This window comes from Watersipora subatra, chromosome 10 (genome assembly GCF_963576615.1).
Source record: "Watersipora subatra chromosome 10, tzWatSuba1.1, whole genome shotgun sequence".
NCBI classification, from domain to species: Eukaryota; Metazoa; Bryozoa; class Gymnolaemata; order Cheilostomatida; family Watersiporidae; genus Watersipora; species Watersipora subatra.
Window position 1 is genome coordinate 41,060,197 of NC_088717.1, and position 13,792 is coordinate 41,073,988.

Consider the following 13,792-nt stretch of genomic DNA (forward strand, 5'->3'; position numbering starts at 1 on the left):
AATCTCAAGTGATAGAAAAATCTCTATACTTTTTGATAAAAAACGTTTTAAACTTTACATTAGAAGCATTTAATTTGAAACAAGCCATTTGTGCTTTTGATTTATATTATAGTTTGTATATTTTCATGTATCTACTAATAAATAAGTAAATACATGGACTTGTGACAGTGCTCTGATAACTTGAACACTCTGATAATTCGAACACTTTTGCTCGGTCCCTTGAAGTTTGAGTTATCCGAGTTTCACAGATGTAGAGAAATTGATATATCAACTCATAAGATGTGGTAGTGCAGTATTGCTGCAATGACACACAATGGCTGCAGAAATACCCATGACAGGGTTGGCATGAAGTTGATTTGATTGCTTTGAAGCTGTCCTAAAGCATGAACACGTTAGTGAGTAAGAGATGATGTCAGATGTTTTTACACCTTTAAGATCGTTAATAGGAAATATACAAAGTTGTATGCATGCATTTGTTTTCTTTACAAATATATAACTTGTTTTTGAATTTGCATTTAAAAGTGATGTTGTAAACCGTAAATATAATTATCATTTTCATTTGATATTTTGATGAAATATCTTTACATATTTAGCAAAAAACAATATAATACATTGTATCTTAGAACATTATGTTTTGCATAAGGAATAAATATTCAGGTGAAACGTAGAGTATAAATGAAGATGAGTATTACTTCTCTTGTTGGCATAACTTAGGCATGCATATTCCTAGTCAGTCACGTGTAATCTTGTTCTCCCAACAAGAGAATGAACATAGTATTTTAATAATCTTAAACAGTTCATTCTATCCGATTCCATTAAACATCTTTATCTGAGAAGTATTGGTGATTGAGGATTGTTAGAGAATGATATGATGTCACTGCGATGTGCGTAGGTCTGGTGATAAGGTCCAAGGGAGCTCACCACGCCCTCGTCAGATTTGACTCTGGTGAAGAGCAAGCAATTCCAAAGCAGTATGTGATTCCATCTAAGGGAGCTATAGCTGTACCCAAACTTCAGGTGAGATATGCGTTCTAAGATAGTAGAATTTTTTTGTTTGTAGTTTTAATATACATGCACTCTCTGTATCATAGCCGGTGTAAAGCTGTCTCCTTTACAGTCATATCAACTTTTGACTGCTTGGTATTATCCTAGAGGTTCGGATGTCATTGGAGGGTTCATCATCTATATTCAAAAGCATGCAAATGGGTTATTTGTAATCTAAGGCTTTGATATGGGTTATCTATAAAGATAGGCTTTGGGATGAATTATCTGTAATCTAAGGCTTTGGGATGGGTTATCTATAATCTAAGGCTTTGGGATAAATTATCTATAATCTAAGGCTTTGGGATGAGTTATCTATAATCTAAGGCTTTGGGATGAGTTATCTATAATGTTAAGCTTTAGGATCAATTATCTATAATCTAAGGCTTTGGGATGAGTTATATATAATCTAACGCTTTGGGATGAGTTATCTATAATCTAAGGCTTTGGGATGAGTTATCTATAATCTAAGGCTTTGGGATGAATTATCTATAATCTAAGGCTTTGGGATGAGTTGTCGATAATCTAAGACTTCGGGATGAGTTATCTGTAATCTAAGGCTTTGGGATGAGTTATCTATAATCTAAGACTTTGGGGTGAGTTATATATAATCTAACGCTTTGGGACAAGTTATCTATAATCTAAGGCTTTGGGATGAGTTATCTATAATCTAAGGCTTTGGGATGAATTATCTATAATCTAAGGCTTTGGGATGAGTTGTCGATAATCTAAGACTTCGGGATGAGTTATCTGTAATCTAAGGCTTTGGGATGAGTTATCTATAATCTAAGACTTTGGGATGAGTTATCTGTAATCTAAGGCTTTGGGATGAGTTATATATAATCTAAGGCTTTGGGATGGGTTATCTATAATCTAAGGCTTTGGGATGAGTTATCTATAATCTAAGGCTTTGGGATGAGTTGTCGATAATCTAAGGCTTCGGGATGAGTTATCTATAATCTAAGGCTTTGGGATAAATTATCTATAATCTAAGGCTTTGGGATGAGTTACCTATAATCTAAGGCTTTGGGATGAATTATCTATAATCTAAAGCTTTGGGATGAGTTATCTGTAATCTAAGGCTTTGTGATGAGTTAATATAATCTACATGTAAGACAACAGTTGGATTTGTAATTTCTATTAAAAAAAGCACAGGCTTGAACTCTGACCTTTCCAAATATTTGGTGTGCAGCTGCCGTGGTACTTTCAATTGTTGTCTAAGATTTGTGTATGTCGGTAAAGCACTAACACATTTTCAAATATTCAAAAGGGGTTTTGAGATAAATATTCAAAATTGAGTGTATTTTAACTTTTTTTTCAAATGTGTTTATCAGCTTTAACAAGAAGCTCTAGTGAGGTTTTCATTTAGTTTTCACTCTCCATTGCATTTACCTCAATGTTTCTGTGAGCGGTAGTGCTTTATTCGGGCATAGAAATGGTTCGATATCTTTCAGGCAAAAATTGGTAAACTAATTTTTGATCTGGAAACATCTGTTGGATACATACAATATGCGAATCATCATGCTAGTTTGCCAAAGAAATTGTATTCTTACGTACGTACGTATGTACATACATTATTCACAGCCCTTTAATGCTAGATTACTTTGGGTCTATTTATAGCACTGATATACATACAGCTGAAATGTATTATCAGCATCTCTCTTGAGATCACTACTGACTAGGTCATAAGCCTCAACCGTATTATATTACAGGCTGCTGTCAGCTTTCGTATGATGTCTACTAATATTGAATTAGTGGTTCCGGGTCATAAGAGTGGTACAACTGACCTTTGTATAACCTGTTATCAAGTGACACTCGAGTGTAGCTGTCAAGGCATCTCGTCTCTGTTGTACGCTAGACTGATGGTGTGGCGAATCAAATTTACTTTTCTTTGCATGCCAACTATGAGTGGGCTACTCAGAAGACATATCTATGCAATTCTATTTTTTTTATTTGCTGCAGAAGTCTAAATTATTTTTATGGATGTGTCGGCTAATGTACTGTATAGTTAATATACGGTGGTGGTATTTAGGTTTCCTCTACACAGATGGTGCTGAATGTCATGACCCTTTGATCTTTATGTATTGAACTAAATTACATGTTCGATTAAGCTTGGAGAGAAACCATATATCCATATATCGTATGTATAAAATACAATATATGGTTGTGACAGGCCTTGATTGGTGACACTGCTCATTCATTTCCTGCACAGTTTAGTTATAAGCTATGCAGCTGAGATGTAAACTCGCAGCATAAGGGTTGTGGTCGGCTCTACAATTTGTGCCTTTTTCTTACTGAATTTTATTTAGTTGGACAGATGGGATTGCTTGGCTTTTTGACCTATGGGCGTTTCTCTATGCATGTGGGCCGTGTGATGGCGTTGGTTTCGATTACATACTATTCACAATTGAAAAAAGGCTACAGTAGTTTTCCCACTACTCGATCAATCAGTTTGATAAGACATATTGCTAGTAGATAAGCATATGAGTTTTGTCACCTCAGAACTCACATACTTATCATGAAACATGAAAATTCAGCATCATGTTTCTGAGGCGACAAAAATATGATACTTTTTTGTCACCTCAGAACTCGTAGCCTCGTATATTCACAAGTAGTTTTATGCTTTTAGGCTAAGATAACTGAGCACCGGACGATGTATGCAAAAAATGTATTTATTGTAATTCATGTGAGTTATTACAGTTGCGTGTTGAAAGCATGTTTTTGTAGAAGATAACTCCAACTCGTGGATCTTCATGGCGCTAAACAAATTCTAATCGCTTACCCTTTGCAATGACATATATTTTTTGATATTTTACACTCTTTTTATGGTACAAGCAAAAAATCTGTGAGCTCCCTTTCTGTAGTCAGTTAAATGTTAGCCTCCTACGCTATGTGAAAGCATCTAGATTTTGTGTCACACAAGCAATGTGACGATCAACTAGGTCTGCTAGGCACCTAGATGGTGTGAAAGCCAACTAGACCCCATGCCCATCTAGACTATGCTAAGGCGAATTAGACCTTTTAGGGATCTAGACTACGTAAAGGCCAGCTAGGAGCTTTAGTCACCCAAACAACGGGAAATATTCAATCAAAACGCTAACATAACGATTTTTTTTGTTGCTCTCTCCCCACATACATATTGTCAGCATATGTCGATGGAGAGAAAGCAGCGTACCAAACAACTAAGCAGAGGTCTACCATTAACATATCTGTGTAATTCTGTAGGTGGGTGACTACGCACTGGCATTGGTTAGAGGGACTGGAGACGAGCCGTGCTATGTGCCAGCTCGAGTGGAGACAACACCTCAGCAGTCTCAGCAGGAGAATGGAAAGTTCTATGAGGTGACACTCTATAACGGAACTCAAGTCTCCGTAAGGCGAGGGTCGATTGTGAAGATCGGCAAAGATCGTTACAATTTCTCTGTCACTTATATCGCTGAGAGGTAAGATGCTCTGCGAGGAGGCTTTGTACCTGGTTCATTGTCATAAATGGTCTAAGGTTGAGCAAGTTAGCAAACATGCTGACTAGTTGAAGCAGTAAATTTTCAATGGGGAGCTTTTGGGTGCAAAGGAAAAGCTTTCCATTGTATATAGCTAAATTAAACAAAATTTCTGTTTGTGCCTTGATGTGTTTGAATGCAACAGTAATAATTTTTACAATTTTAATGATGTTGACAGGGAGATTAATCCTATAATACAATTAAGCATGTCTAGGAAGTACATGTTTTTGTATGCAAATAATTGTCAGCCAGCTTTTGTCGCTTACATTTTTATTCGGTTAAGGACCTAACTTGCCCAAAAAAGCGACTAATGTGCAGATATATCAAGATCTAATAACGCATTGTTGCATTGCTATGTAACTAAAGTTCAGAAATTATTGACTGTTGTTCTCAAAACATTTGCTACTTTTTGGTCCACAAAACTGCAAATTGATATCATTTTTGACTGAAATCTTCTGTCTGTTTACAAAAATTACTTTCTCAGACACAAAATTTTTGTTTGGACATATGTAAAATTGGGTTGTGTTTAAATTTAGATGAAAGCCATTTAGGTCATAACAGATATTTATTGATGACAGCACTCCTTCAGCATCTAAAAATGTTTTGGTTCAGCGAATCTGAAGGCGGTCATAATTAGAGCTTTATCTGTATACGGCAGCATTTCTTATTTGTAGTTAGCTTAGCTTTTCATTCACAGTATTCAACCATCAAGTTCTTTGGTTCTTTTGGTGCATGATAATCCCCAGTTTATATACAGTTCTAATTCACTCATGCATCTCCTGCAAGTTCTTGATCTGTGACATCATGTCATAGTTTTAGCTAGAATTCTTAGACCGTCTCTTGTTTGAATGTTAGCAATGTGTTTGAACCCTCATCCTTCCTGTTGATAAGCCGAACTTTAGAAACTAGGCCTTTAAAGTCGACCTTTAAAGCCGACCTTTAGAAACTATGAAAAGGGGTCCTCTTTCGTGAGAAGGACTGTTGACCCAGCTTTTTGCGATTGCGTTGCTAGGCAGTTGTCTGTTAATCTTTTAGCGATGGCCGGCTTACGGCTGGGAGCAACTTCAATGCTTATGGCTCCTGTAAACTTCTCAGAATTATTTATTGTCAAATGTCCTCCGACTGGATATTAATCTGACTGCTGTCATATTCTTCCTTTTTGATTATCTTTATTGTTTTCACTCATTCCTCTTGCGCTAGAAATGAAGAGGATGTTGAAAGAGAGAACTCTGGTGATGATAGCGAGCACGAGGACTCGTGGAATGCGGAGAGGGCAGAAATATTGAGTAAAGTCGAGACACTCTGTCATAAGATCCTCAGCAAACAGAAAGAGACTCGCTCTAGACAGAAGCGTATCCGCAAACAGGTGCAGAAGGCTCGAAAGGAGTACAAAGAGTATAAAAAGGTTTGTGCAAAGAATGGAGAGAAACGAATATGAGTAATCAACTATTCTACATTAAAGTGAACTTAACAAGGCTCCTGGTTTAACTATATAAAGGTCTTACCTATATGTGGTGTTTTTGCATCCATATGTTCACTTTTGCACTTTTCGTAAGGCCGAAACATTCTTTATTTAGTTATATTCAGCGTGTTGAATGTTAGCACCCTATCATAAATGTTGCCAGTTTGTGGGTATGGCATTTTTTATTGGTTAATGTGAAGCTGTACGCAAATGATAACATTTAAGGAGATCCTGATTATGCAAGCAACAATTTTTTTGCACAGAAAAACGTGTTGAAAAGATGCTCAGAAACACAAATTCGAAATTGAGCAATAATGAAAGAGTTTATTTTAAGCTTTCAGCTAGTAGGTATGTCGAGGCCAGAAAAACTACCTACTACAAATATGGATGTCTTTCTCTGGCACCAACTGGCCTTATTTATATGGAAAGTAGTTGCCGTCTAAAAGAGCACGGAGATTTACTGTAACCAACTCATGTACTTGTTATAGAGCAAGGAGACTTACTGTAATCAACTCACATACTTATTATAGAGCAAGGAGACTTTCTGTAAACAATTCATGTACTTGTTATAGAGCAAGGAGACTTACTGTAATCAACTCATGTACTTGTTATAGAGCAAGGAGACTTACTGTAATCAACTCATGTACTTGTTATAGAGCAAGGAGACTTACTGTAAACAATTCATGTACTTGTTACAGAGCAAGGAGACTTACTGTAACCAACTCACATACTTATTATAGAGCAAGGAGACTTACTGTAACCAACTCACATACTTATTATAGAGCAAGGAGACTTACTGTAAACAATTCATGTACTTGTTATAGAGCAAGGAGACTTACGGTAACCAACTCACATACTTGTTATAGAGCAAGGAGACTTACTTTAATCAACTCACATACTTGTTATAGAGCAAGGAGACTTACTGTAACCAACTCACATACTTGTTATAGAGCAAGGAGACTTACTGTAATCAACTCACATACTTATTATAGAGCAAGGAGACTTACTGTAAACAATTCATGTACTTGTTATAGAGCAAGGAGACTTACTGTAACCAACTCACATACTTGTTATAGAGCAAGGAGACTTACTGTAATCAACTCACATACTTATTATAGAGCAAGGAGATTTACTGTAACCAGCTCATGTACTTATTTTAGAGCAAGAAGACTTACTGTAACCAACTCATGTACTTGTTATAGAGCAAGGAGACTTACTGTAACCAACTCGTGTACTTGTTATAGAGCAAGGAGACTTACTGTAACCAACTGATGTACTTGTTATAGAGCAAGGAGACTTACTATAACCAACTCATGTACTTGTTATAGAGCAAGGAGACTGCAGATCAGGAGAGAAAGAGTAGGTTTAGGTCTCTGGATGCAATAGAAACAGGTGAAGAAGTACTGGCCAGGTGGACAGACGATGGATGGTACTATCGCTGCCTTGTAAGTTTGCTCTGCAAAACTCTCTTGCGCTCCGGGTGATAGTTTATCTGTATCAATTGGCTTCCATTTGATTTGCTTAATTGCTGCTATTCTTTCAATGGTTGCGTTTGTTTTGCGGTGGCATTGTTTTTATTTAACTGAATTCTCATCCTGCCGTCATCGCGACATAATGTGGCACATGACCTAGTTTCCTGTCCGTATCGGCACATCGCTCATCATTAATTGACTAGAAGTAGGCGCGGAGTATGATTCATTTATGAGGTCACGATACTTGGCAATAAAAACTTGAATAAACAGCACGAAAACTTGATAGGTATTCTCTAAGGTCTTGAGTTGTCTGATCTGGATTTCTGATTGCTGGATCACAAACTTGCTGTTCATAGGTTCACCACAGGGTCAGTGACAGAACGTACATGTTGCAAGACAGCTGTGGAGATTTACAACAAACATCAAGAGATGAAATCATAACAGACAAGGATGACTCCTCAACTGACATCATGGAACAAGCACCAGTCATAGCCTGTCATCCCAACTATAACTGCAGGTCAGGGGGTGTAAGATTTGTTGGCTGAAGTTAAAATCAAGTGACGATTTTGACTACATTTAATCTTTCTATATTTTGCCTTCTGGTTGTTTGTTGGCCAATTTTGGATGACCTACTGAACTAAGCTTGTCAGAAAGTTACAATCATTGTCAGTGGACAGTAGAATTGGTTATAGATGCAATATTTGCTGAGACTGGTCTTTAAATATGAATTATATCCTCGAAGCCATCACTTGTTTCAACTTTAGTAGCTGACTAAATCGATCACGCCACACAAGCTGCTAATGTGTAAAATAATAGTGACTGAATCGAAAGCTATCATTTTCAGACAGTTTTATGTGCTGCAAGCTCTGCATAGCACTAATGTACTGACACTGTTGTGTAGAGTTCATCAGAAAAGTAGTTGTCCCCCAGTCTTATAAATCTGTGTACACTACTGCCCCTAACAGATATGAAACTGAATTTAGTGATGACGTATGATTTTTGATGGCTTATGTTACCTTAAAAGAAATGAGGTTGGAGTTGCGTCAACTTGGTTCATGAGATCTTATTTAACTTACTCAAGTTCTGGATTCTATGATATACTTGAGTAAATCTGTCAAGCACTTGAAGTGCTCAATTATAGTGACATGTCGTTTGATGAGATTGAACTCAGTTATAGCCGGTGTTCCACAATTTGATTCATTAAATCTAATGTTATCTGAATACCTTTTCCTTGTTTCTTTAAAGCTCACCCATCAGACTGCTTTGCTTACAGCTACGCTCCTGCGTTTGTGGATGAAATCGTTGACCAGTCGAGTCCATTCGTTACTTTCTACGATGGAATTAAGTCCGTTGTAGAAAGGCATGATGTGTTTGCAATCGATCAGGAGACATATGACCGTGATGTGGCATTCATATGCAAACGTGAGGATGAGCTTGTTGGCCAGGCTGTAATCGCGAGGGATGACAAAACTGGCAATTACGCGCTTGGTAAGAGGTAGCCTTAGGTCCTATGTAGGCATGTATGGAGTGAAGTGCTCCCTTGCCATTTGTTTCACATCGTACGAGGATTAGATTTGTAGATGCTTGTAGCCACAGATTCTGAACATCATGTAGGTGTCTACAATTACTACTTACAATTAGGTGTCTACTTTAGGTGTTTTTGTGTCTACCGACATTTGATGAAGTAGTGGGTGGTACAGCTGAGGTGAAATTTTGAAGAACACGAGACCTTTTGTTTTTCTAGTTACTTAGTTAAGGCCATGCCAGCCTTACAGGCATCTAGTTTTTAATGTTGACAGTCCTTGTATGTACTTGACATTTGTCACTAGGTGGGTGTCCGGGTTTGATAGAAAAAGAGAGAGAGGTGAGCGCTTGAGGTGCATTCAACGTGTATGAGGAGTTTGCCCGTTTCCTGGTCCCCAAGCTATGCTTATTTTTAAAGTAATAAATGTTATTTCAGGATGAATTTGCACAAACTTTAGTAGATTTTATCAAAAAGTATTTTTCTATCATTTGCGATTGTTTTTGGTGTTTGAGGTGATCTGACAGCCAAGATGTGGCAAGATTAAAATCAACAATGATGCATTGTGGTTCAAACGTCCAGAAGAAAGATACGTGTGAGATGACTTGTTATACTGATCACTTGTTATCTTCTTTGCAATAGCCGATATCGGCTATAGCATTCGCGTTGTAATGTTACGCATCTCTATTCTGTCCGTCTCTTTGCAACTATAGTCGTCATAGTTGCACTTTCGCTTGTTGTCAGCGTTGCAACCGCGATCAAGTTTTCTCAATTTTAATCTTGAAACAGTCTGGCAGTCAGATTGCCTCAAGCATCAAAACAATCGCAAATTATAAAAAATACCAATACATTTGGATGAAATCTACTAAATTTTTGCACAGGTTCATCTCTAAAGCAATTATTGTGTAGGATATCGGACAGTGTGGCTCTGCTGATTATTGTGTAGGATATCGGACAGTGTAGCTATGCTGATTATTGTGTAGGATATCGGACAGTGTGGCTCTGCTGATTATTGTGTAGGATATCGGACAGTGTGGCTCTGCTGATTATTGTGTAGGATATCGGATAGTGTAGCTATGCTGATTATTGTGTAGGATATCGGATAGTGTAGCTATGCTGATTATTGTGTAGGATATCGGATAGTGTAGCTATGCTGATTATTGTGTAGGATATCGGACAGTGTAGCTATGCTGATTATTGTGTAGGATATCGGATAGTGTAGCTATGCTGATTATTGTGTAGGATATCGGACAGTGTAGCTATGCTGATTATTGTGTAGGATATCGGATAGTGTAGCTATGCTGATTATTGTGTAGGATATCGGATAGTGTAGCTATGCTGATTATTGTGTAGGATATCGGACAGTGTAGCTATGCTGATTATTGTTTAGGATATCGGACAGTGTAGCTATGCTGATTATTGTGTAGGATATCGGATAGTGTAGCTATGCTGATTATTGTGTAGGATATCGGACAGTGTGGCTCTGCTGATTATTGTGTAGGATATCGGACAGTGTAGCTATGCTGATTATTGTGTAGGATATCGGACAGTGTGGCTCTGCTGATTATTGTGTAGGATATCGGACAGTGTGGCTCTGCTGATTATTGTGTAGGATATCGGATAGTGTAGCTATGCTGATTATTGTGTAGGATATCGGATAGTGTAGCTATGCTGATTATTGTGTAGGATATCGGATAGTGTAGCTATGCTGATTATTGTGTAGGATATCGGACAGTGTAGCTATGCTGATTATTGTGTAGGATATCGGATAGTGTAGCTATGCTGATTATTGTGTAGGATATCGGACAGTGTAGCTATGCTGATTATTGTGTAGGATATCGGATAGTGTAGCTATGCTGATTATTGTGTAGGATATCGGATAGTGTAGCTATGCTGATTATTGTGTAGGATATCGGACAGTGTAGCTATGCTGATTATTGTTTAGGATATCGGACAGTGTAGCTATGCTGATTATTGTGTAGGATATCGGATAGTGTAGCTATGCTGATTATTGTGTAGGATATCGGATAGTGTAGCTATGCTGATTATTGTGTAGGATATCGGACAGTGTAGCTATGCTGATTATTGTGTAGGATATCGGACAGTGTAGCTATGCTGATTATTGTGTAGGATATCGGACAGTGTAGCTATGCTGATTATTGTGTAGGATATCGGACAGTGTAGCTATGCTGATTATTGTGTAGGATATCGGACAGTGTAGCTATGCTGATTATTGTGTAGGATATCGGACAGTGTAGCTATGCTGATTATTGTGTAGGATATCGGACAGTGTAGCTATGCTGATTATTGTGTAGGATATCGGACAGTGTAGCTATGCTGATTATTGTGTAGGATATCGGACAGTGTAGCTATGCTGATTATTGTGTAGGATATCGGACAGTGTAGCTATGCTGATTATTTCAAAGGTTTGTTGTTGCTGCATGCTAGTAGATCTTTTTATTTTGCTACTTCAGTCGTTGATGTTGTTTGGGCTGTATAGACCATGATCTTGTCTGGTTTACAGGTACTATAATCTCTAAAGCTGGCTGCAGACAATACCATATCGAGCTTGCAAATGGTCGAGAAATTAAGCAGTCGGCTATCCATATATTTGGAGCATTCAGCAAACAGTATAAGTTCATCACCGGAGATCACTGCCTGAGCGTTTGCGATAGTGAGCTACTTACCTACCTGCCTGGCACTGTCACCGGCAGGTCTCGATCTGGCCTCAACATCACATTTGTTGATGGATCCAAGTGAGTTCAATTGTGACTCAGTATGGATGTCAGGGTGCAAACTATACTCTGTTACTTCCCTTTGTCTCAAAGTTCTCTATCAACCTGTACAACCTGTTGGTTTTGTCTGATTTTGTTGACAGCCACAATCTAATACAGTCGACACCGTAAATAATCCATTCCAAAGACATTTCCGTTATATGGATGTTACATTATACAAAGCGTAAAATACATGCAAATAGCCTAATTTATTCCTAGATCTTCCCACACTCACCTCTTTGGTCTTTCAAATAGGAAAAACTGAACTTTTTAATTTACTGATTGTACAGTAACTGGTATAATTGATTTGTATTGACAAACTTTCTCTTTTTCCTTATCACTTTCACTTAGTTCAGGGTCGTTGATTACGATAATCTTTGGAGGAGCGCACACTTAAATGGAATTATAATCAATTTTTGTTCACCTTGTTCCCATGCAACAAGGCTTACGCTACAAAGAAAAAAGAATATAGTAACTGTCTAAAATACTATAATACCAAATTATATCTTTACTATAATAAAGATAGTGTCTGTCTGTTTGAGGCCAAGGTTAGAGGTTAAAATAAACTATTACTTTCAACAAGACTCCAACTCGTGACATTCAGATTGGTAGACCAAGACTATAACACCTGCACCAATTGACCGCCTTTAAGTATACCTGAATACTTGTGCAGCTACTCACTCTCTGTGCTTTATCGGCATACCTGACGTTCCTTCAGGGCACACTAGACTGTGAGGGCGCTTGTATATATAATAGGGATACCGTCATCTACCTTTTTATCTCTCAAGTGGGACAAGAAAGGAAACAATATTTTTAAGGTTAAACATTGAACTTTTGTTATTCACTAGTTAAATGGGTTACCCTTTCTCTTCAACTGCTCGAACATGTTAGTGTTATTGTTTTTTTATTATTATCATTACTATTATTCTATGCGTTTTTGTCTTTCATTGTTTGCGCTGTTTCATCAACTCTTTTCTCGAGCCTCTTTTTGCTAAGCTTAATTTTTCACTAAAAACATTCCTAACCTTTTCTAGACAAACAAATGTGCACTCACTCAAGTCCTTCTGGCTCTCCCAAGACTACTTTGAGACTGCAGAGACATACTACAACAACAGATCAGGTTCTTCTGCTTCAACTTCTCCTAGACACAATTCATCGGCCACCGGATCAACTAGGTCCAACTCTCCGTCCAGCCCTTAGTTTTCTTTATATATATAATATGTGAGCGAGTCCACTTCTTTCCTCAAACTGGTCATTTTTAGCACGTCTGTCATAGCCTACATGTCTTTTTTAGTAAACATTAATGATTATATTAGCGATTTGCACTGCCATCATAAGTGATGTCAGAGTATTCTATTTTTTCTTTGCGTTATTTATTACATATATTTTCGCTACTACCCCTCTACCTGTCTGGCTGTTCTTTTTCTAGCCTGATAAACAGTACTGCTTATTTTTTTGGGCATTATATAGTTAGTTAACCCTGTTGCCATAGCGATCATGTAATGATCCGCTTGCAAGCTTACTCTTTGGTTGCTTAAATTTATAGCAAATTCTTTGCTTTTTCTTTTATCGTGTTTGTATTATTTTTTATTGTTTTTTCTTAAAGCTGAGAATGTTTAACATAATTAGTTTATTCTCCCCGCTACTGCGCATTGTCTGGTTTTCGAGTGATGCTATTTCTTATTCACAGCAAGCTCCATGCTTCTTTTACCATTGACAATTGCTCTCTGCAGATTTTCAATTCACTTTTTAGTTCTGATCTTAGGACAGGATGTCAGAAGCCACTTTATACGCTGATTTTATGGTAAGGTTGTGTCTGCTTTGTGGTCTGAAATAAAAAGGTTATTTTGTAATTAGTGCCATTCTTCTGTTTATTATACAATCGAAACGTATAGTCTCAGGCTCATTTGCTCGACAGGAATAATGTCAGGATACAGGATACAATCGATTGTCCAAGGCTTAGCTTATCCAACTGCATCTATGCTTGTATTTAAAGATGCAGAAAAAAATGATTTCATGAA

General features: G+C 37.5%; 1 protein-coding gene across 1 annotated transcript in view; it reads left to right on the plus strand.

Annotated features, from left to right (window-relative positions):
- Positions 1 to 13,559, plus strand: part of LOC137405904 (von Willebrand factor A domain-containing protein 3B-like) — a 54,800-nt gene extending 41,241 nt beyond the window's left edge. The window contains exons 23-30 of the mRNA XM_068092354.1: positions 893 to 1,017; positions 4,267 to 4,484; positions 5,742 to 5,946; positions 7,338 to 7,448; positions 7,832 to 7,992; positions 8,749 to 8,963; positions 11,522 to 11,753; positions 12,806 to 13,559. Of these exons, the coding sequence (XP_067948455.1) occupies positions 893 to 1,017; positions 4,267 to 4,484; positions 5,742 to 5,946; positions 7,338 to 7,448; positions 7,832 to 7,992; positions 8,749 to 8,963; positions 11,522 to 11,753; positions 12,806 to 12,971 (1,433 nt within the window). The 3' untranslated portion in view covers positions 12,972 to 13,559. The remainder of the gene's footprint in view (positions 1 to 892; positions 1,018 to 4,266; positions 4,485 to 5,741; positions 5,947 to 7,337; positions 7,449 to 7,831; positions 7,993 to 8,748; positions 8,964 to 11,521; positions 11,754 to 12,805) is intronic.
- Positions 13,560 to 13,792: the final 233 nt, after the last annotated feature.